The sequence below is a fragment of the Micrasema longulum genome, unplaced genomic scaffold (assembly GCF_059751315.1).
Source record: "Micrasema longulum isolate JH-2025_06_02 unplaced genomic scaffold, ASM5975131v1 h1tg001176l, whole genome shotgun sequence".
NCBI lineage: Eukaryota > Metazoa > Arthropoda > Insecta > Trichoptera > Brachycentridae > Micrasema > Micrasema longulum.
In genome coordinates, this window is record NW_028278363.1 from 11112 (window position 1) to 35981 (window position 24870).

The 24870-nt window shown below is 31.9% G+C and overlaps 1 protein-coding gene across 1 annotated transcript in view; it reads right to left on the reverse strand.

Moving 5' to 3' along the window:
* Positions 1-8199: 8199 nt before the first annotated feature.
* The window catches only part of LOC148276621 (uncharacterized), a 39628-nt gene continuing 22957 nt past the window's right edge, over positions 8200-24870 (reverse strand). The window contains 10 exon segments of the mRNA XM_088234010.1: positions 8200-8479; positions 9543-9703; positions 9797-9946; positions 11192-11301; positions 11304-11326; positions 12828-12975; positions 14645-14717; positions 15860-15974; positions 16455-16661; positions 21327-21430. Of these exon segments, the coding sequence (XP_088090136.1) occupies positions 8293-8479; positions 9543-9703; positions 9797-9946; positions 11192-11301; positions 11304-11326; positions 12828-12975; positions 14645-14717; positions 15860-15974; positions 16455-16661; positions 21327-21430 (1278 nt within the window). The 3' untranslated portion in view covers positions 8200-8292.

The window sequence follows — 24870 nt, forward strand, 5'->3', positions numbered from 1 at the left end:
GCAAACCAGATACGACCCCAGGCCAATACAAAGAAATAAATAAATTGGAGGACGGCAGAAACAATTTTTCAAACTTTTTGAAGAGAAAATAAAAATACAGGGATGTCATTGTTATAATATAATTATTTTTATTGCTTCTTCGTTAATTTATTTTTACAATTTTGTCAATATCAACATTAATATTAGTTGTTGGCAGACGCAGTGCGTGTGTAAAGCTAGGGTTTCCTAGGACAGCGGTGCCCGTATCTTAACGGCCGTAGTGAACGGTGATGCGGTGGACAGCCGTCGTAACGTCGACTAGAGAGGGGTTTCCTAGAGAAACGGTGTTAAATGGTGTTGATAACACCGTTTTCCTAGGAAACCACTCTCTAGGCACCGTTACGACGGCTGTCCACCGCATCACCGTTCACTACGGCCGTTAAGATGCGGGCACCGCTGTCCTAGGAAACCCTAGCTTAAGTGACTGATCAGACAATGAAGACCTACCTATATTTAGATTTTATAAAATTCATACACACTTGCACAAAGATAGGTACTGCCCATCATCGACCCCATTCAACGAAATAAATTTCTTTAAAGAAAATTTTTCGTATTTGCGGTAGATCAAAAACAGGCCCCGGGCCGCACAAATATAATCCGCGGGCCGCGCTTTGGAATGCCTTGGTTTATAAATGACATGAAACATTTATTTAAATGCATTATTTTTGTTTATTTACAAGTCAGCAATAACCAACCCGGCACATCGAGCATGGTAGGCGATCTCAACCCATATACTAAGAACTGAGAGGCGGACTTATGCAACTCCTAATGGAAGAAATATATTATAACATAGGCAAAATGGTGAATTTTACACAGTGTGTAAAGTGGCCACTCAAAATCAGCCAACGACAGATCATAGGCTCTGTAATTGCCAAGACCATCTCCATTGCACTACTTTTTTTATTTAAAATTTATTTATTAGCCCGTACGGATTATTACATTTATTTTACAAAAATAATATATAATTTTTTATTTATACTATGTTGTTGATAATTATATTTTTTACGCTTTTTGAAAAGTTTGTCCGAGTCCTTAGTTAAGTTTTGTCTGGTAGTTTATTGCATAATTTCAGTTCCCGATTCTTAGTCCCGATTTTCCTTGTCTTGTACTGGAGTGTTGTATGTGATATTGTTCTGATATTCTTGCATTACTATGTCCATGTTTATTACAATTTTTTTCAAATTTTAGTTCATTGTCTACAATGATATCAGTGGCTAACTTATGAATAAATTTTAAATATTCTACTTGAAAAAAATCATTATGTACCATTTAATTGTTTAGTTTTTTTAAAGAGTTCGAATTAATCGAATGTCAAACATAACGGATTAATTATTTATTTATGATTACAATATAATAACAGTGTTGATGACAACACTATCATCGGTTGATTATCTATCTATTGATAGTTAATTCATCGAGTGGTTGAATTTATCAAGATTTACGGTTTACGGGAAGCCAATTCACCAATCAGCAGAACTCACCGAAGAAAACTTGTGACGTCACACGCGGAGTAATTACAAAATACATAAAAAAGTTTTTTTAATATTTTGTTTAGTTTTATGCATTCAGAGTAATCCTAATTGTATTGCGTATTTCGATAATTTATTTATATATACGCCCAATGGGCATTTTTAAGGACATATTTATACATAGAAAATTATTATAAAGAAAAGTAGAAAGACAATGGCATGTAGTAGACTTGGTGGGAGTGGAAGCGGGAGAGAGGTGTTTATAATTGAATTTGATTCAGTGATCGTTTGAAAGAAGACAACTTGTTATCAAAGAAATCAAGACTAGTATGTTTGTTGGCAGACCTAAGAATTCTGGGCATAGGGGAATGAAAACCACAGCTATTTCTATGGTTATCGGTATGAAAGAGTAAGTTTTGTCTGAGGTTTCTAGTTGGGATATTTAATTTTATTGAGTTCAGTAGTTCAGGCGCAAAAAGAGTGAGTTGAGAATTTTAAATAGGACTAGAAAGTCGGATTTATTTCGACGGTCGTAAAGACAAGATATATTTAAGATAGTTTCTAACTCATTATACGTATATTGGTCTCTGGATAAGCCCAACCTCCAGCCTATCTTTCATGAAAATCGATGTTGGACTGATTTTATATTTTTGATGTGAACATCATAAGATGGATTTGTTCATTTTTTTGGGTGATACCGTATGTGTTGGATTCGTTCCGACGTTTCAGCTACCATTGCAGGAGCCATCTTCAGGGTAAACCGAGAGTTTTGTAGAAAAAAGTATTTGTTTAAGTACTAGTAATTTGTACCGCGTCTCAGTCGGCAATAGCGAAACACTTTATAGACACCGGTAATTTTTTGCCTTTGAACCGAAAATTTTGCATAAACCCAGTAATTACAGTGCACAAAAAATAAAAGAGGCAATTGAAATACACAGACACCCAAATAACATAAACAAAGACGACGGGCTGAAATTAAAATCAACATGGTTCCCAGCCAGAAATGTGACGACTGCCGACTGCGACACGGTACAAATTACTAGTACTTAAACACCTTTTTTTTTCTGGATGATGGCTACTGCAATGGTAGCCGAAACGTCGAAACAACACGGTATCACCCAAAAAAGAAACAAATTGATAACAGTGACCGTGAAAACCTTCGCACCTACATCATAATATGGAGACCAGATAACAGAGGAATACTTTAGGCGCGGGCGAACTAGGTAACAGAAGATAGTTTTAAGGGTATTGATATTTTTTAAGTCAGTTGTGCTTCTGTTAATAAATCCAAGGAGTTTTAAGGATTTATTGATAACAATTTGAACTGTAAAAGAAAGTTTAGTTTAAAGTATAATACCTAAGTCTCGTATACTAGACACGGACAATAATATTTCATCGTTAATTTGTTACAAATTTTCCTTACGCGGGTGGTAATTTGATATCAGTATTTTCGAAATTGGACAGGAGTCCTTAAAACGACTCGATTTATTGGGTCCACGTGTAGTATTTAGTGACCATGATAAAAATAAGAATCAATTCATTAGTTACGTAAACCTTGACGAAGAAGCTTGTTTGCTTTGAAAGCGGACGGTAGAAAAAAATAGTGGTTAAAAACAAAGTTGCTTTATTTATTTTATTAGCGGTTAATTATTTTCGAGTGCATTTCTTTAGACTTAGAACCTCGTTCCCAAGTAAGCCAATTACGTGGTGAAATTGTTAGATAAGTCGACACGCGGCCTCGGGGTTCACTTGGGTGGACTGTAATTACTAGTAACAGGTAACAACTCTTCTAGTTAGGAACAGGTGAAGGGGTGAACGGTGTACCATTAGAGAGACAATTTGTGTGGCGTATACGCCAAAGTAAGAAGATTACTCCTTGAATTATAGAGGAATGCAACTAAACTGCAATTGTATAATTTACATTTATTTTTAATTCAATGTTATAAAAATTAACCCAAACTTGATTAAACTGCATTTATTATATATGTTTAAAATTTAATTTTGGACTATTTATTTATTGTGATTATTAGTGTTCACCTCACAGTAATAATCTATGTACATAAAAGGCAATGTTCGTACGTGTGTCCTCGTTGGGCTGAAAACTACTGAACCGATTTACGTCCGGGTTTTAGCGAAATGTAGATCTTTGTCATGAGCACATTTATAACTCTTAATATCATCAAATTTGTTAAGTAGAAAAAAAGTTAGTAGCGAAAATGTTTTTTTCATTTTTTGTGGGCATAAAAAAAGTTTGTTTTTAAATGTTTACAAGCGTCCGATTTCCATGGATCGTTGGGTGCATTTTAGTTTCTGACTGATTTTCTGTGTCACAGACATGGTTTGTAGTCCGTCGGTCGTCACCGGAAATGTATAAACATATAAAGTCAAGTCATATTATTAGACGTCTTATCTGGTCAGTATAGTAATGTGCTTTTACAAATATAGTATAAGGGAGATTTTAAATAACCAAGTGAAGTTTAAGGAGTAAATTACAAATTTAATATTTTTTGACATAAATTTAATATTAAAACTGTTGAATAATGTGTTATTCCCTTTCCGCTCTTAATGATGCATAGGGCACTACATTGGTATACCAACCGCGGGCAAATAAAAAAAGAGTTATTGAATTTTTTATTTTTTTTTTTAAATATTACCACGAGGAATGTTCCTCTGAAGTTTTGTGGTCTGGCCGTGTAACCAGGGGCGAATCGTCAAAATAAGCGATTATGCACAGCTTACCTTTATATTTGACTTTCGATAAGAATGTTTTATAGTAAATAAGTTTGTGGAAAAATAAATAAAATAATTGTTATTTATCACCACAACCGTTTATATCTTCCAACAAAAACATATTTACGAAGTGCGCCCAGCGCCCAAGATGTTCTCAGTTAACGATGAAACTAGCCAATTACCTCGGCTTATTACTCCATACAAAAAAGTACACTATATTTTACATCTTCAACTCAAGTCAGCTTTTTAGTACTAAAACAAGCTTGTAGATTATAAATATTATTTAAAGATTCTCTATTTGGAAACTAGTATTTCGAACATCATTTCCGGAGGACCATTTTTCTTTGATAGGATACTGTTGACATATTATGCATCACATAGGACATGTGGCGTTCGCAGTGACCGTTTTTGGCATTATTTATTTTAAAAGGAATCAGTCAGTGCTCAGTGTCTACAGTTACTGCTGAACGATATTGTGGTATTTGTTAATTTACTTTTGTACAAGTATTGTATTAAAAGAGTGTAGAGTAAAGCTACGTATATCGCGTGGTTAATAATAATAATTGTTGTTTGGGTTGATTTTCACAGAACCACAGAAAAAATAGTCATTTATAATTTATTACTTACATATTTTGTACTTATATGTAGGTAAAAATTAACTTAAAAAAAATTGTAGATTACCTCTACAATAAATCACGACTCGCCACTGCCTGAAACACCATGTATATCGGGGCCTAAATGCTAGAAGTGCCTATGTTAAAGAAGCTCATTGTTAGGGCCATCGTTTTCTTGTTCTATTTCCCACTAACATATACTGTATTCTTCTTCTCGCCATTTGGTAAAAAAAGGGAAAAAAAAGATTAAATATTTAGTTGAGTGGCTAACAATAAAAAAAAGCAGTGTAAATAAGACAAGGAAAAATTATTGCATACTGAATTTACATACTATATAGTTAGGCGGGAAAAGATAAAGAAATTTCTAGAAAAAAAACAATACAAAAGCTAACAAACCATCACGCCGGTTACCCGTAAGGTAAAGCAGAGGATGAAATGCCACTTTACTCCGTCTTTGGATACAGACCTCGCTTCCATTCATACATCTCATGAACGCAAGCTGATTATTCTGACTTTTATATTCATCTTAAAGTATTTTTGTTGTATGTTGTTTTTTATCAATAAATATTTAGAGTATGTCCAAATGTTTGTAGATTAGGCTGGATTCTACTCCCTAGCAAGTTATCGATATTGAAATTTATTGTAAGAGTAATTTGTGATTCGAGTAAATGATTTGTACCTATCTGTTATTCAGTTCAAGCAACATATTTTTTATAATGTTTTGAAATACATCTTCGAATGTGATTTGAAATTAATGTTGTAGGTTGTGGTTGTCTTATGGTCCTCAGAGTTTCGTTCCATAGTTGATAGGCTGTGGCGCTGTATGTAATAAAGTAAAAAATATTAAAATAAAAATGTACAGCCAAATTTAACAATGTCATAATTGACAATTTTTATAATAAAAAACAGTTATAATTCTTAAAATAAAGCCATGATAAACTTAAAATAAAAGTTTGATATTTGTTTTTAAATGTTTATTTCGACCATTGTAACATTGGAGATCATAACTGAAAAATAAACTTATATTGTAAAATAAATAATAATGAAATATTTCTGTATACTATACAAACGTTTTGGGAACACAAATATTTTGGGAACATAAATAAATGCTATTGAATTTGATTTCAAGTATACAAACACTTTCAAGAATATTTCTTTTTCATATTTACATTATTAAATTACATAGCTGCAAAGTATGTTAAATAAGTAAAATTATCTTCAATGTCTTCAATAACATGTAAAAACAAAAACATTTTCCTCCAGGGTGATTTAAAACTAATATGGAATTAAATTTATTGAAACATGTCTGATTTGATATTGTCTAGACAGTGATTTAGAACATGTTTTTTTAATAGTATTTTCTTTATTGAATTATTTGTATAACCTCAATTATATTAGATTGATGAAAAAGTTTTTCTGTATTTTTTTCAATAAAAAAAATGTAATTTATTTATTTTATTGCTTCAATCAATTATATAATTACCATTGTTAGCTAAAACAGTGTCCCATCTTTCCATAAACTCATCAATGTTCATGCACACAAGTAATATGTTTTCTGAGTTTATACAAGTGGTAGCAGAGTTATGATAAAATAAACCAAAAATGTAAAGCAGTGTGTAAAAAACTAATTATCAGTATCTACAAGTTAAAAATATAAATAAAAAACACGTGTAACATTTCTTAAAGTTTATCTAGAGAAAATTTTGTACAATATTTTGAGTATATCCAAATGTTTGAGGACAAGGCTGGATTTCACTCGTACTTTAAAATTTTTAGTGGTGATTAAAGTCACCTAAAAGTAGTTCATAATTCCATTAATTTGCTTTCCATATTCACTTTTTAAAAATGTAAACTTATTTTTAAAATTCCATTAATCATATAGATGTGTGCTGTAAACAATTTAATATTTTAATTTCACACAAATCCTGTAACAATCTTTTAAAACAAAATTAACAACACTACCCATGATAAAATGAGTAAAAAATTTTTTTTTATTATTTTGTTTAATTTAAGTTATTTAAATTCAGTCTGAAGATGTGTTTCTTCAAATTTATGGTTATTACAAACAGCTGTATTAAAACCGTTGCATTACGTACAAATATAAATTAATAAAATGTATATTATGATAATACTACACTTATAATATTATTGCTTGTGAACGATGGGAAAATCTCAAAAACATTATTGCGATTGTGATTTTTAATTTATTCATATTGAATAAACGTATATGCTTAAATATAAAGTCTAAAGAATGAAACAGTTCAAAGTTCTTCATTATATGTGCATAAGTGTAGTGCGCTGCCAAGTAAAACATGAGTAAATAAATAGTTTATACAAACACATGTACCTAACACAAAGAAACAGGGATTCATTGCAACATTATATGTTTTATTTTATTCAATGCTAGCGCCAAAAGATTTAGCGGATGACCTTCTACCTTGTTATCTCACGCGTGCACTTTTCATCACCGTGCATATTTTGTTTTGCATAAGCTTTTACCCTAAATTTGAATGAAAAATACCAGATCTGATGAAACCGTGGCGTGGCCGAGACAGACTTATAGCAGTAAATTGGGTGTTAGAGTGAAAACATAGAATAAACACAATCTGTGCATAGCCAGCACATGCGTAAATATGTTTTTCAATTTGAACATTCGTACTAACAGAATATCAGTAAGAATTGATGTGATTTAGTTAAGTACAATGAGAGTTTAATGCATATAAAACAGTACGTGAACAAAAACAAGTAGAGTGCACACATTCTGATCTGGGTCTGAAGTGCGGGCCGTCATTGCACAATATATACTGGTGGTTTACAACACCACGTCAGACTTATAATATCAAAATATTAATAAACTTAATAATTTATCGTAAAAGTTTTCAAAATATAAAGAAATGCTCTGTCAATGTTTTTGGTCAGAAGCGGCCTGTGCGTGTAACTAACAAGTATAAACATACTTATACAAAATGTGAACAATTGTTAATACTATGCGACCTCAGAGTAATAAGGCGCCACAGCTTTAAAGCTGCCCATACAGACAAAAATCAATCACGAAATTAGCTTTAGTTTAAAGCAAAACAATGGGCCATAGGTACTGAGGTAAGCGCAGACCCAAACCACCAGTTACAAATCAAAAATTTGAAATGCTTTTATTCTATGCAATATAGCAAAATGCCGTATCTATGGGTGTGGCGCCTTGTTACTCTTAGTATGTGACTTTATCGGAAGATCAAACTTTGATTATGTATGTGAACCGTATCAAACACACCATTGTAGATTTGGGATGAAGCTCTACAACAATACAACAGGAAAAATTACACCATAAAGTAAAAATCATGAACGCTTAATTTTCATTCTTTGTATAAGGACCGAGGCCTTATATTTGAGCTCATATGAACATTATAATATTTAAGAACTAATAATAATACAACCATTAAATTCTAAGTCTTTCCCTTTGTGATGAGTTCCCAGATGTTCATATTGTCGATGGCTTTTTGAATCTCGGCTTTGATTTGGTTTTCCATCAAAGGAATGGCTATGTTCTTTATATGGCCAGAGACCCAGGTGGATATTGTAGAGACGAGCCAGTTTAGAGGACCGAGGCCCGTTATATGGATGTCAACATCACTGCAAAAATAAACATATTGTAAGTACACACATTATAAAAAACACGAGATTCGGTTTACTGAATTCTATAGCAGAAGTACCATAAACTGGGGTGACTTTAAGCATGCCTGGTATACTTGGCTCCCAAAAAATATAAATCCTTAATAAAAACGTTTATGCTTTAATTATTGTTAATATTAACTACAATTTTCCAAATAAAGAGGTATGATACAATTTAAATTTTCCATTTAATTCTGCCTGTCCCCACGTGGTGGTACAAAAAGATTTCGGCAGTTGCAACTTTAACATGACGAGTTAAAATATTTAAAATTACAGTTAAAAATAATAATAAATGAATGTGATTGATTCACATTAATTTACTATTTAAATAATTTATTTGGATGGGAAAAAATCTTTGTAGCAATAAACCAGATTTGTAAAGTTTGAAATATATCAATCAATTAATAACAATAATAATTTTATCAAATTGCCACATATTCGAGGGTTTCAATAAGATTATTTAACTTGAGGTAGAAAGAACAAATTTGCCGTGGTCTAGATAATATATTAAGCAACAAAAGTAACAATTTATACGTCGCACCTGAGCGATAATAATGGCTTAAGTCAAAAATTGACTTAAATTATGCAAAAACGTCCCTGAATACATTTCCTACCCGCACAATCAACGTCATGATCGATAAAAATATTTACATATTTGGTTTAAAAGCAAGAGTGATCATGTTATTAAATATATAATTTTTTATTAAAATTCATGAAATAATAGTGACACAATGATCAAAATACCATTGTTATTTCTGAAAACATTTAATTTTACATGGCATAAGTAAGTGAACTTTACATAAGTTGTGCCATTGTTTTTGCAAACGAATATTATTGGTTTACGCACTAATAGCGTTGATGTGTCTTACTGCACTCTTGTAAAAAAGACTTTTTCGAATTGTGCCGCTGTTATTCCCGGAGTGAGATATAAGAGCAAAAAAATACTGCAAATCACTACATTTAAAAATATATTGATAAGTGTTTGAGTATCATTTTATAATAATTATTCATGTGTGTTCTTTACCTAAAGTAATCTATTTTAAGGTCATCAATTTGTGCGTAAGGCGTCCATTTATTAACTCCAGCTGATATTTTCATATGAATAGTATTTTTTCCAATAATGGCTTCCACTCTACCTGTCGGCCCCATATTCATAAATTTCAGTCTATAATCGTCGAATCCAATCTACAAAACAGGGAGCATTATAAAATCATAAACATGAAAACAAAATATAAATAAAACATAATGTACATACATAAAATAAATTTGCAAACTTACTCTCATTCTAGATAATCCCATGGAGACTACAAAAGATGCTTTACTGACACCCATACTTAATGTAACATCGTTTGTTCTGTCTATAGTTGACAGGTCTAACAGCCATCCATCGTTGGTTTCGAATTCGCCGTGAACAGTCACTAAACCAATCTGTCAAATTTTAATTATAGGTTAGTTATATTCATTTTACAGACTTAAACATGTGCATGTTTTAAACAAAAGATAAATTGGGTATATGTCGCCGCCACATGGTTAAATCAGACACTCAAAGAGGAATTTCAGCCCTACAGGAAATTGGTTACAAAAAATAGAGCATTAAACTTTACGGCTAAGTTTCTTAAAAACGTATGTTTTTTTTATGAAAACAAACTACTTTGAACGACGTCACTAGTTCATATGAATCAACCAATGATAAGAGAGTTAGGGAAGATTTCAGGTTTGTTTACTGTCAACGGGCTTATCGGCAGAACTGACAGAGAAGAAGCGGAAGAGAACTTGAGACGTCACATGCCGAGTAATTTTAGAAATAATAAAAAAGAAAATAACAAATAAGTATCTACCCACCCTAGTTTTACTAGGCCGAGTGGATTGACACGATCAAGTGAAACGGGCCCGTACATGACGACACAATCAATCATTCATAGAATAATAATATATAAGATATTTTTTTCATACATTTTAAAGAAACTTTGGCGTATGATTTGAACGTAGTTTTGCAGAAAGCAGCCAGTCCACAATAAAAAAAAGAGATATTGATGTTATTGGGTGCAGTAAGATCAATTGTATGTTCTGCTAAATACAGCCAGACCGCTTTCACACAAAAAATTGTATTTAATCACCTTCTGAAAATGGTGTCGATTACAAAATGGAATTTTTCTATTTGCAGAAAACACCCACAGCACTAGGAAAATCTTACGGTTCTTTAAAAATAATTAAAACTGGTCAAGTACATAATAAGATTCTTGTTTGTCATTTAAAAAAAACAATGTTTTCATTGTTTATCATTTGTTGTGAAGATTTGTATATCCACTCTTTTTACAAAAGTGCTATTATTTCAGTTTCACTTTTCTATGGCTGGCTGCTTTCTGTATAACTATGTTCATTTAATGCTCTTATTTTAACCGCGTGCAGAAAACATTTTTAGCTGAAGTTCCTCATTGTGGATTGGCATTAAGAGGGTGCATTGAGAACTAGAATGAAGAGGTAAACCATGATCTGATCGGCGTTGAAATTTTTCATAAAGGTATACAGAAGCGTTAGGACTATAAAGTATAGTGAACCGAAGTGAGAGGGAGTGATAATCCCTCCGCTGTAATCCATTTCAGTTGCCTATGATAATCAGAAATGTTGGCATATTTTGTAATATATAAATAAATAAAGTTATGTCGAACTTGCCTTTCTGCTGAAACTTGCATGAAGATCTGGAAGATGAACAATTTCTATACATTTCTGCAAGAAGTTCTTTCTTACTTCCATTAATATTAAATCTACTACCATGTTTCCACTGAGGAAGCACTCGCCACTTGAGTACTGAAAACAAGAAAAGACACTTACATTTATTAACAGACACAAACAGAATAATCTTTTAAGGATATTTTTTTTTCTTACCAATATTATTATCTATTTCCTCAATAATTTGATGACGAAAGCATGGAAATTAAAATCGATAATATAATATCTTTGTTACGTCACGACTATAGTTTTACCTAAGCATTCATCAATCTTTCAATGGGTGGGTCATTGCTGAATTTTAAATTGAATTATTAAAACAAGATTACAACAAGTTTTACGTTTATTTTCGTGTAACGGAGCAACAGTTTTTGAAATTCAGTACGACAAAAAACACATAAGAAAAGAAATTAAATCAGATAAGGAAGTTCAGTGGTATTTTTTTATTTTTTATTTGTTAATAGACAACCAAACTAAGCTGCCAAAATTAAAAAAATAAATATATATATGTATTGTATTATCAGCGCTGTGATTTTGAAATTACTCCGCCTATGTGCCTGAAGTTGTCTACGATGATTGTCCTGATTGGTGGGTTGGCTTTCCGGTAACCGGAAATGTATCATAACACTCCATCACTGGTTGGTTTCGTCAACTAGTAAAGTCGTTCAAAATTGTTCATTTTAATCAAAATCATTTGTACATTTTCGAGAAACTTCGCAATATAATTAAATGCTCTCATTATTACCATTATATTTCCCGTTGTTCTGAACTTCCCCATTGAATTAAACATATCTTTTAATCGTGAAAAACCATTTTAGAAAATGGAAAAGTGGTAGAATGGGATTCGAACCTCAGACCTTCTGATTTGGAGTCGGCGACACTACCCGCGGGATCACAATCTGTCTATTCATACTAAATATTTCATTTTTATTACACCGTAAAAGGCACCGCGTGTTGTGTATATCAATAAAAAATAAAAATAAAATTTATTGTAGTTATTAGACATAATTATTGTATTGATAAAATTTTATTGAGTCTATCATTTTAAAACTTCAATTTATTAAATTTACAGACCTTACCTAATTACCAATGTTATAAACATTTAAGTTTGTAAGTGAAAATTCTTGATGGAAGTTCATTGTAATTTATTATATAAATAAAAGACGAGTGATACTTTAATCCACAAATTTGGAATATCCAGTGACCGGTTTCATCGCTAAGAATAAAATACTTAAACTCATTAAAATAGCATTATATCAACTCATTAGTTAACCCGATTTTTTTTTGATAATGATCCTTAAGATAAAAATAACTTTATTTAATTTACTTTCATATAACTTTGAATTATCTATCCTTACCTCTGTTTTGTATAAATACATTGAACTTTTTAATAAAGATACCAGTCTCGAAGATGTCGCGAAAGCGATGAAACCGGTCACTGGATATTCCAAATTTATGGATTAAAGTATCACTCGTCTTTTATTAATATAATAAACCAATATTATACATAAATATATATGAGGATAATTAACAACTTGTTAAGAAATTTATTTATAATTAATAAAAACGTATAAAAGTTTACCTGAATGCTTCCACAAGTTGATGATTTCCACTAAGTATTTCACTAACTGATGTGGTTTTTTGTAAAACTTCGTTTAGCTGGGCAATAAGCTCCAGTTGGACTATGTAGAATAATTCGTTTGAAAATTTATGAACTAGGGGCAATTTTTCTAAAAAACAAAAATAATTCAAGTGAAATAATTGCATTCATATTTAAAGCACTAACTTTGCGGTCAAACATTTTAATAAAAGTTAGTAAATATTTGTGTATAACCATTTACCGACTTTCCTATGTCTACCGGTTTCGAGACGTACCCGTCTCTTCGTCAGGACATAAATTACGCTAACGTTGAAAAATATTGTCCCTTTAACCCTTTTCTTGGCAATATGTCCACAGGATTCATATAATTTATTTTGTCTCATGAACTAAAAACAAGTAAAACAGCATTCAGTTGAAACTGCTTTGCCATATTTTTTTATTATGAACTGCACTATCACAATTAATAATTTTTAAAAAATGTTTGGGATTCTAAAGCCTTATCAATCATCAAATGTGTGAAAAAATACTTTTTCATTCTGCCCAGATAGGGGTCAATAAACAATCAAATAACCTTTTAATATAGCCGTTTATACTAGGTTTCATTGTGATGGTCATCTTACATTTAGTAAATTCATACCTCCTTTCCTTCCCTTCCCTTTATTTTAACAATCGCACAAGATCAAACATTTTTTTATTATAATCAGTGCACATTGGTGTCAGCTTTTTTTTTTTTTTTTAATTTTTACAAAAGCATTCTTTTGAACAATTTTTTATTTCCCGCCAAACTGCAAAAGCAGTTTTTTTCGAATAGCATGTGTTCTATCAGCACGTTGGTTAAATATTTTTGTGCAAATACTGAGCTGAAGATATATAGAGTGGTATTACGATCAACTTAGGTTTAATGGAGAGTATTTTTGCTTATGATCCTTATAACTACCTTAGACATAGATAGCTTAAGCTGTATCTTCCTGCTTGCAGAACCAGCCTCCCAATGGTAATGCCAGTAGAAAGAGCAAAGTCTTCACTTAACCGAATCTCTTGGGATATCGACATCTTTCGTGTTACTGAAAGAAAGTTCAGAGAGAATAGCCTCTCTTTACTCTAATTACTGGCTATATCTATTTTACCATTTTATCACATTGAAATTGTATCGCTAATTTTATTTTTTATTTTAAAGAAACAAACAGTCGACAATGATATAGTAGCATTAAAAAAAATACAGTTTAAAGACAGACCAGCAAAGTTTCTAAATAAGAAGCATACATATTATTAAATTGTGTTACAACAAAAGGGTGTGTTTATGTGTATTTGTATGAGAGTAAGTGCAGATGTATTTTTTTTTTTTAGAAAAAATAAATATTTGCATTCTTATGATTTACCCAAATATTTAATTTTAAGGGCCATTTTCAACGAGTTGTAAATAACTCACTATTAAAAATGGGAATCAAGTTGGGGTAGAGTGGGATTCGAACCACAGACCTTTGGTCCGTTTATGTGTATTAATGTAGGAGTAAGTGTTCAGGTGTGTGTAAGTGTGAGCATCATTAAATAGTAAGTGGGATCTGGATAATGTAAGGTATGTCTTGAATATTTTTTTGTAATGTACATGAACATATTAAATAAATAAATTCAAAAAGAGGGATTAGCATTTTAGTATTATTAATGTCCTAAAAAAGAGACGTGTATGTTTCGAAACCGGTAGACATAGAAAAGCCATTAAGTGGTTATATACAAATGTTCACTTATATTTATTGGAATAATTTCAGAGACCAACTAGAAAATACTTTTTAAAAACTTACCAACAGAATCTTTACAGATTTCACTAGTAACGTTTTCCTCTCCGCCATTTTTCTTAGGAACATAATGCGACACCTGTAAAGAAAATATAATATTATTATTTCTTAAAGTATTGTCCAAGTACGTAATATTATAAAGTTCTTTTTAGATACTGTGGGTTTTAGTTCTTTACTTCATAAGTAAATTTACACATGACATTATATGAAAGCTTTCTTGCCAATAAGCATATCGAGGCTGTACTGTCTTTATATATTTAAAATATTTTTTTATTTCAAATTTATGGTATGTCTAAAATAAAGATTACTCTTTCAAAACTTTAAAAAAAAATTGTAAGAGAAATAATGCGTTGAAAGAATAAAAAAGCTTTAAATGATTATCTCGAAACTTGTTTTAATGGCTTAAAGCATTCTGTCAGTAAAGCCTCGATATAATATATTAGAAGTTTGAACAAAATTAGAGCAAAAATATTGATGATCGATCATAGAATTTGTCAAATGTTACCCACGATTGACTCACCAAAATAACTTGGTTCCCATTTTCTGGTACGGTTGTTTACAACAACGTATTTTTAAATTTCCACCAAAATTAAATTGTTTTAATAAATCATAAAAGCGCAAATACTTATTTAAAAATAAATAAAATCTCGCGAATAATAGGTCATAAGCCCAGCAAAAAACCACTTCTATATTCCCTCTAGAAATAACGTATCCATCTCTGTTGAGATATCGTTTGATTTGTTATCTTTAAATGCAAACATATAACAACAGATATAGGAGAACATTTTAGACAAGGAAATGTGGAAGTCTAGCCATAAATAGGGCTGGCTGGTTTAAGTGGCCACTTTACACACTACATATCATTAACTATTTTGCCTTTGTTTGAACATCCATATTTCTTCCATTGTTCCATGTGCTAATTTTTGTGAATTTCATTCTCTAAAATATTCTCCATCTCCGTTGTAATATGTTTATTCTTTTAAAATTGGGGCCTCGAATCATAACGGATTTTCTAGCGAGCCGGGGCAAGTTCACGGGCATAGGTCGTTCCTGGTTGTGTCACTATAGGCTCAGTATCTGTACTCGATAAAAAAAAGTATATTATGAGTTAGAAAATAATTTTAAAAATTCAGGGGGTGAAATCCAGTAAAAGTCTACAAAAAATGGAAAAAAAAACAAAATTTTTTTTTATCTTCAAATGCATTAAATTTTGATACTTACACTTAAAACTATTTCATCCAGGCAAATATCAATATCTGTATTGAGTATGCACAAAGAATCATCTTTGATTTGAAGACCGGCAGAGCCTTCGAATTTTACGCCAGAAAATACAACCCTGAAATTAAGAAAAATCCCTAAATTAGATTTGTAAATAAAAAAAACGGTGTGAAGTTTTCCTATACTCCAAACTAAATTAACACTCGTATACAAGCTATACATCTGTATGATTACTGTGTTCGTCTCAACTAAAGTTACCTACACCTAGATAATAAGGGTACTAGGAACTACACATTTAGCTAACGCAACAGAAGTCAAGGCGAACAAACACATACAAATTTGTGGATCAATGTACCCGTATTTTATAGGCTACCAAAGGCTACTGTAGTGTGTGTAATAGTGAGGCGTGCGTTCATTGGACCTTACAGTATGATATTAGAATATCACTCACACTTATAGGGTGATCCTTTTATTTATTTACAGAGCTGAAAATATTTAGATTTCCGTATCCCCTCCCAGAAAAGACTTTCCTTCGTGTAAAATGGTTAAATCATGAGAAGGCATTTTTGAAAACGACTTTCTTTTATCCTTCTACTACCTGAGTCTCCCGTCTGCTGTGACCGGTAGTAGGGACTGTAGAGAGGGGTAGGCAGCCCTGTATACCCCCTCTACAAGCAGGGCTCCGCCCCCCTCAGCTGCAGCCCCCGCCCCCGCCCCCAGCCGCAGGTCCATGGTCTCCAGGGACAGGTCCAGGTGATACAGGTGGAATGAGGAGCATCCGAAGGCCTTCAGGTCACAGAGAGAACTGAAATGAAAATATGTTTCTAAAGCGTCTACCAAAGACGTACAATGAGGAAGTTCAATGGTTTAAAAAAATATATGTATCGTACTATCGGCGCTATGATTTTTTGAATGTTTTGTATTTTTGAATTACTCCGCGTGTTTCAAGTTCGCTTCTGCTTCTTCTCGGTCAGTTCTGCCGATTGGCCCGTTGACAGTAAGTAAACCGGAAATATTCCACAACTGTTTTATCATTGGTTGATTCATATGAACAAGTGACATCGTTCAAAGTAGTTCGTTTTTATTAAAATATTTTTTAATATATTTTTCTTACATTTTCAAGAAACTCTTTGATGCTCTAATTTTTGCCGCGCTAAGAAAACATTTTTGTATCCAATTTCCCGTAGGGCTGAAGTTCCTCATAAAAGAGACACGTTACAAGCGCGAAGGAAATAGCATTACAACTTATGGGTAATTGCCTCTTGTGCTTCATTATCTAACGGACTTTTATCACGATCAGACGTGACGCTACGCAGAAATATTCCGTTGTGGGTGATGAATAAATGCTTTAATTGCTCTGCAAAAATAAAACGGATAAATCGTATCTTTTGAAATACCTACAATCCAATTTACGGAAAGACTATATAATTTGTTTGGAATCCTTGATATACAATTTATAAATCACAACTAGATATGATACAAAATAGATTCATGAACATTCTGGATCGTAAATCGCACACTCATTTTGAACCGTACGAAGACTCTTCTTTCTTTCCTAGTTTAACTTCCCTCACTAAACGTAGAAGCATTTCTAATCAGTCTTTTCTCTCCAAAATTTTGAACAATTTTATCGATGGTCCTTATTTCTTAGAGCGTATTTCAATAAATTGTCCCGTTAAGTCAACACGGCTGGTTCCATTTTTTTAAATCCACTGCCAAAAAAAAATATGTTTAAAACTCATCTATCGTAGTTGCTCTAAATTTAACTTACTTTGTTGCCATTTAGATATTCTTAATACTAAATTATATGATTTAAAAAAAAACATTTAAAACACTCTAAAATTAAACATTTGTCGGTGTGTAATTAATTTTTTTATGTTTATGTTATTCGATAATAATATAATAATAAGTAAGTAAATTTCGAATTGGTCAACTATATTATAAATATCCCTCTCCACCACTTTTTTTCTCTTAAAGTACTCTTCTTTTCTTTTCTTATTTAATATTTCATGTTTTTCTCTTTATTGCGTAACATTTTCTATTATTATATTTGTGAAGAATAAGGATGTACATATGTCCTTTTTTTTTGTAAATACCTTTTTCCAATATAACGTCAGTTATTTTTCCTTATAAAAATAAAAATAAAATACAAATAAAACGAAGCAATCAATTTTATTTTTAAAAACATTTTTAAAAAAATAGACTAATGCCAGTTAGTGTCGTATCTGACGTGATGAGATACACCGAAGTAAATATGAACTAAAGAAATACGTATATCACTTTCTTACATAAATGATAGCACTTGTATCGTGATTTGCTGTCTGTTTTTTCAAATTGTTAAGAGCAACGCAATATTTGTTTTATCTTAGATCTAGCTAGTATAGGAGTAACGTGTCTATATATTATACGTCATTGGCACATCCACATATCTTCAATAAAGTCTAAAGAAACATTTCTTATCTCTTCCTTAACACTCGTTTCTTTCTTCCTCGCTTGTTTTCCCTTTTCATAATAAAGGCAATCTTTTTTTTATTACCTTCATTTCTTAAACACTCAACAAACATACATATAAGGGCCCCACAGTCGATAGCTATACACAATTACAACTCTTAAAAAAAACTCTTTACTTTTCCACGTTTGCTCCTAAGTGGGGCATGTGATGGTCTCCAGAAGACTATCTTCGTAAATTTCACCAAATATAGCCGAATTAATTAATACCATCGACGATTTCCCATGGCGGATGGAGCTAGCAGGTGTCAAGAAGAGGAAGTTTGAGTTAAAGACGTCGACCAATTAATACAAAGACGCGCCCTGAGCCTTAAAAAGTGATGACACTTAACTGATGCACACACGCTCAGTAATGCCCAACGCTCGTTTTTCGGCCGCCAGCCAGGTGTGACATTTATAATCGAAACTAAAAAGCCTGCTTGTGTCATGAAAGCGTGGAAAAATGTCTCGGTTAAAGATTGCAAAAATAATTATGTAACTTTTCATTGGTTTTTCATTGGTTTCATTAGCGATTTCTTCACAAAACTTAAAATAATTTATATTAAAATAAAAAACGTATTTTTGTATCCGTCAAACTACGTCTTGCAGCACAATAGGGAAATATAATTTGTATTTTATTTTACATTTCTAAAGTAATACTGACAAGTAAAACAATTTTTTTTTGATAATTATTATTCCCTATTGCGAAGCTGTTCTCACTTACAGGGCTACACTGATTACGCTTTTAAAATATAGTAAATGAGTGTTAATATATTTTTTGTATTCCCCAAAATCAGTGAAAAGAAATTAATGGGTCAAAATTATATGGAATTAGGAAGGAAAGAATCTGATTGGGATCCATCAGAAACGAATGTTGATCGTAAACAATAAAATACTAACTTTTTATTATACAAAAAATGGGTATCCTCCATTTTTTGGTAGCATATGCATGGTCGTTGAATGCAGCTCTGGTTTGATAACAAACTCAACTATGAGTACGTTATCATGTCACTACTTTAAAAAATATTTTACTCTACGGGGCGCGTCCATGTATTAATTGGTCGAAGGTTAAAGGTCGTTTGAGCACCCTGAAGTTGCTTGCAACAGGAACACAAAACACAATATTCATAATTATTAAATATATAAAAAAAGGGTGTCAACGCAGGTATGACAACCGCAACTGAATAAAATCTGACAGGGGCATGATGTATCTAAAATGGCGACGTTAATTCAAATTTTACTCATCCTCCAGTCGCGTTTGTGGAGTCATAGGCAACGAAAGATTTAGCTACCGTACATTCACGGAGACTAGACCGCTGTGCACGTGCAAACCACGAGCCCACTGCGTGATATCGCATGATTGGCCCATTTCACACCACCGCAAAAATCTACACGGCTTGATAAAATACAATACTGTGGAGCGATATTTATTGTTTTACAATTATTTACTTATTTAACGCCTGGCAAACGCAATAACCGGTACACCGTGAGACCGACTAATCTCCGGTCGATTTTCTTTGGCAGACTTTTTACCTAAGAGTACTCGCTAAATTTAAATAGTGACTTTGATAAGATTATCATTCAAATCTCTTTTATTAAGTTTTACTATATTATTTAAATCGGGTTGTGGTCCCGTGGCTAGTGTCGCGAAAGCACTGATCAGAGGTCCGAGGTTCGAACCCCACTCTACCCTAACGTGATTTCCATTTTCTAATAGTGAGTTATTTAAAAATCGTTGAAAATGGTCATCAAAATTGAAATACTTGGGTAAATTATCAAAACGCGAATTTTTTAAAATTATATTTTAAATAATATATTAACTACTACTACCATCACGCCATTTCCCTGTAGGGGTAGGCAGAGAGAATAGACCGCCACACACGTCTATCTTGGCATATATTCCTAGCTTCTTCCACATTCATACATCTTGTCATACATGCCCTTCGGTTCTGTCTGCTTTTGACATGACCAGACTTAATATTTTGGTTTATTTGATCATGCCACGTCTTCCTTGGTCGTCCTCGTCTCACGTTACCGTTCATTTTCGCCATATTTACTTGTTTTTACCATTATTTCCGCCTTGAATCAGTTCAACATCGTTTTATAAGAAAAATTGCATGGAAGATGGGATTGGAAAGAGGAGACTATTCATATTCTGATATGGAGAGGTTTTTAAGCATATCAAGTCTTGAAAAACGCAGATGCATTGCAGATATAATCTGCATGTATAAAATTATGAACTGTCTCATTGATGCCCCTGAAATTTTGCAAAAGATTCTTTTTAACGTTCCCACCCGTAGACTAAGAAATAATGAAATGCTTTTCCTCGGTCACTACAGGACCAATTATGGTGCACAGTCGCCTTTGCCCAGAATGATCAGGCGGGTGAACGATCATCAAGATCTTGATTATTATGGTGTAAGGATGTCTTTCTTTACAAATCAGCTAAAGAATCTGTATAGTTAGCCTATGCTTTTTACTTAATCTAAAAAATCTATCATCTGTCTTTGCTGCTTATTTCTGTTCCTTATATTTTTTTATTCCTTTGTAAAAATTTCTTTTAATTGTAATGTTTATAATGGACTTTGTCCGTAAATAAATAAATAAATAAATAAATAAATAAATTATTTCGTCTTTTCGTTCCACGTGACCAAATCATCTCAGAGACCCTTTCTTAATCTCATCAGTTATACTTGACTCAGATTTACACTCTCGCCTGATTTCATCATACTAACCGAGGCGTTATTATTAATATTTTTATTAAAATCACTAACTACAGAGTTTTAAAAAAACGTAAAATATAAATATTATCAAATTTAAATAAGTACTAACGAATCTAATAAATGTTAACCCACTATAATTTTACCGTGCCGTTTAGATTAACATGATATGTGTGCAATAGGCTATTCTCCGTCGGATATCACACGACTGGTTTATTTATTTAAAAATTCTTGTAATAATTAACAGACGATAGGGAACTTACATTTGATTTCCTTCTCCATCTACGTAGAAGACATCGCTCAAGGAGACAGGGAGATCATTGTCTCCATACAGACCCGACTTCTGAACTGCGGCGTTCGTGAAACCCTGGAAAAACAAAACGTATCTTAAATACTGTACTTGTACCCGTTTGTAGGTTCCGTTTCGTCGCTTAAGTTCGTTTTTGTCCAACAGATCAAAACACTAATGTGCAGAAATAGAGCTTTTTTATTTATTTGACACTTTATATACATATAAGGGCGGGCATATTGCCTTAAGGCAATTTCTTCCTATCTACCCAAGCCGTTTAGTTTGAGAAAATTATGAATACATGGACATATTAAATCTTACAATTTTATACAAAAATTAAAAGCAAAGATTAACAGAAATAAATATATTTGAAAAAAAATTATCACTATACTATGAAGAGAGGAGAGGGGATTGGAAGGAAAGAAGAAGGATAAAGGAACAATTTAAATATTTAGATAGTGACATTTCAATCTTGACTTAAATGTAAATAAAGAAGGGGGCGTCTCTAACATTAGTAGGTATATTATTACACAATCGAGCGGCTACTACTGTGATAGAGGAGGCAAGAAAATTAGAGCAATGACAGGGTATTACAAGGGTTCTCTCGTTACTAGAACGAAGAGATAGTACGTGTTGTGTTTGTTGTGCGATAGAGCTTCAAAGTTCTTTTCATGAAATAGGCATACATAATCAACACAAAATTCGTTAAAAAATCCCTTAAAAAATTAAAAAATATATAAATCGTTTTAATTTTATAAATAAAGGCTTTCTCGGAACTCCTGAGCCGCGATTATGAACGGCTTTGTTCATCGGTATATACTGAGACGGTATAAACTAATATCGATATTTATGTACAAAAGTGTGTACATTTGTTTGAAAATTCAAAGTATCTTCGTCGGCAACTAGTAATTAAACATGTTGAGAAAATAAAAAAACGCAAACACATTATATTTTTTATACAGAAAATGTAATTTTTCTTTGTAGATAAAGCTAAAGATAAATTTTAACTTCCCATTAGAATACGTACCGGTACGTTTAACTCAATTTCGTTAAAAATGGTATGTTGGACAAAAACTAACTAAAGCGACGGTTCGTCAAAACGTGAATTTGGCAATAAGAACAAGGAACGAGGGTATAATAATAAATGGCATTTTATTTGTAGTTCAGGTTGGCAGCTTTATGGTTCGTTCAAAAATACGGGCGACATTAGCGCCGCAAAAAGGCTTTTGCAAAGAGATCGTAAGACATCACCCTTATTAGAATGAAATATTAAAAATTCGGAAACATAAAATTTATATTTTGTTGCGGCAGTTGTTATTTTTAGGGACCGACCGAAGTTTTAGATTTTGCCAATTTCGACCGCGGTTTCGGTTTCAGCCAAAAAATGACCAAAACTTTGGCCCAGCCGAAGCCTGCGATCGGGATGTCTCGGATTACGTTCGGCTGTACTCGAGTGCATCTTATTTATTTAACTGTTTAAACATACTGTTAATTGTACATTACGAGGCTTATTGCCAAACGGCAATTTCTTCCAACCGACGACAGAATAAAAGTTTCATTTTTATAATTCAAGTTACAAAACATATTCCATAGAAAATAAAAAAGCTGAAGATGTGTAAAAATAGAAATAACTGTATTTGCATATAAATTACCTTAAATCTGAGTATTACTACCAAATAGTTCTTAGACATTATGTTTAGAAAAAAATAAACCAGGTAAATTAGATAAATTTACTAGAACTTTGAGAATGACTGAATGAATCACAAAAATTTCATATTTATATTTAATATGATAAAAAAAGAATATAAATATTTAAAAAAAACATGTCAATATGTACAAAACATTTGTCGTATTTTAAAATGCGAAGCTTTAATTTACATTCGTCTACGCACTTTCGTACAAAAATAAATACTCCAAATACTCGTAAACGCAATAACTGCCTACGTTTCATTTTGAAACACGCTGGAAAGCGGGAAATGAATAATTGAAAGAAACCGAAGTTATTAAATTTGTTTACGCGCTCCGCCGCAAATTAAAAAAGAAGTTGAACTTTTCGGAACTTTCATTGTTAATTCAACAAATAGGTAATTATATATTAATTTAATCTTTAAAGTCGTCAGTCGTCAGAGGACTGAGTAATGGAGGAGTTCGGGGACGCTTTGTAGCTAATTACGAAGGATGAATAATTTATTGAGCTGGTCTTATTCTGCATAAGAAGCAGACCCGCCATAGGATATTTGTCCAAATTTTGTAATAGGGAAATATTACATACTACGAATACCAATAAAAATATGTCAAATAGTTTTTTTTTTTAAATATTGTATTGTCGAAGTCAATATGGATATTGCGGAGAAATGTTTTCATACATAACTTTTTAAATCAAATAGTCAAAAAATATATAACTACAAAAACGCGACATGCTTGGCCTTGACGATTCTGCCGTCATAAGAAAGAAAGACGCATCTAACATTTTTTTCGAAAACGAGTTAAATACATATTCGGAATCAGGAAAAAAATACGCATCTACCAAATATATATCTATCTTCCTTAATTAACCACAACCCTATTATTTTCACTAAAAATGAGACTAAACTGCAAAAAGTCTTGAAGATTACTAAATAGAAAAGGCTGTTCTGACTTATATAATTATTAAAGACTGATTAACACACTTATTTTTTCTTCTATTCCGTTTATAAAAAAACATCTGAAATAAATGTACACATCTACTCGTTTTCAATGAAATTTAAGATCTGCTGGTAATTTCGAAGTTAATTGATTATTAGGTCGGCGTTATTAGTTTGAAAAACAGTAAATGGCCAGTAACGCCTTTTTTATTTAGTTGAGTAGCATCAATTAGCATATTAACACTAAAAAAGAAAGACGTTTACTTAATTACTAAATAAAAAGGGTGTTTCTAGCAAGAAACGTCTTTTCATTGAAGTATAACATATTTTCTTGTATTTTATTTACTAAAAAGAAGATGAAAATATTAAATTTTAAATATATTACGTAAAATCTATTAAAATTAATATGTATATTCCGTTAGGGCAAACCATAATACATACACAGTCGCATAATAATTTACTTAATTTTTGTAGTATTTTTCACACGGTGAATTTTTCAATCTCCGAGTTACAAAATATTTATTTTCTCCGTTTTTTGTTTTATGTAGAAACGTCATAATGACGGCAGAATTGTGACGTCAAGATTCATGACGATATGCTATTCAAATTTATACGATAGACCTTTATAATGATATCAAATTACCACCCGTGTAAGGAAAAAACGACTTGATTTATTGGGTCCATGTGTAGTACTGAGTGAACATGATAAAAATAAAAAATAAAAAAAGGAATCAATTCATTAGTTACGTAAACCTTGACGAAGAAGCTTATTTGCTTTGAAACCGGTCAGTGGAAAATAAAAATTAGTGGTTAAAAACAAAGTTGTTTTATTTATTTTATTATAATGAATAATCATAAAGTTAGTGCTTCAAATATAAACTTTAAATTTATATC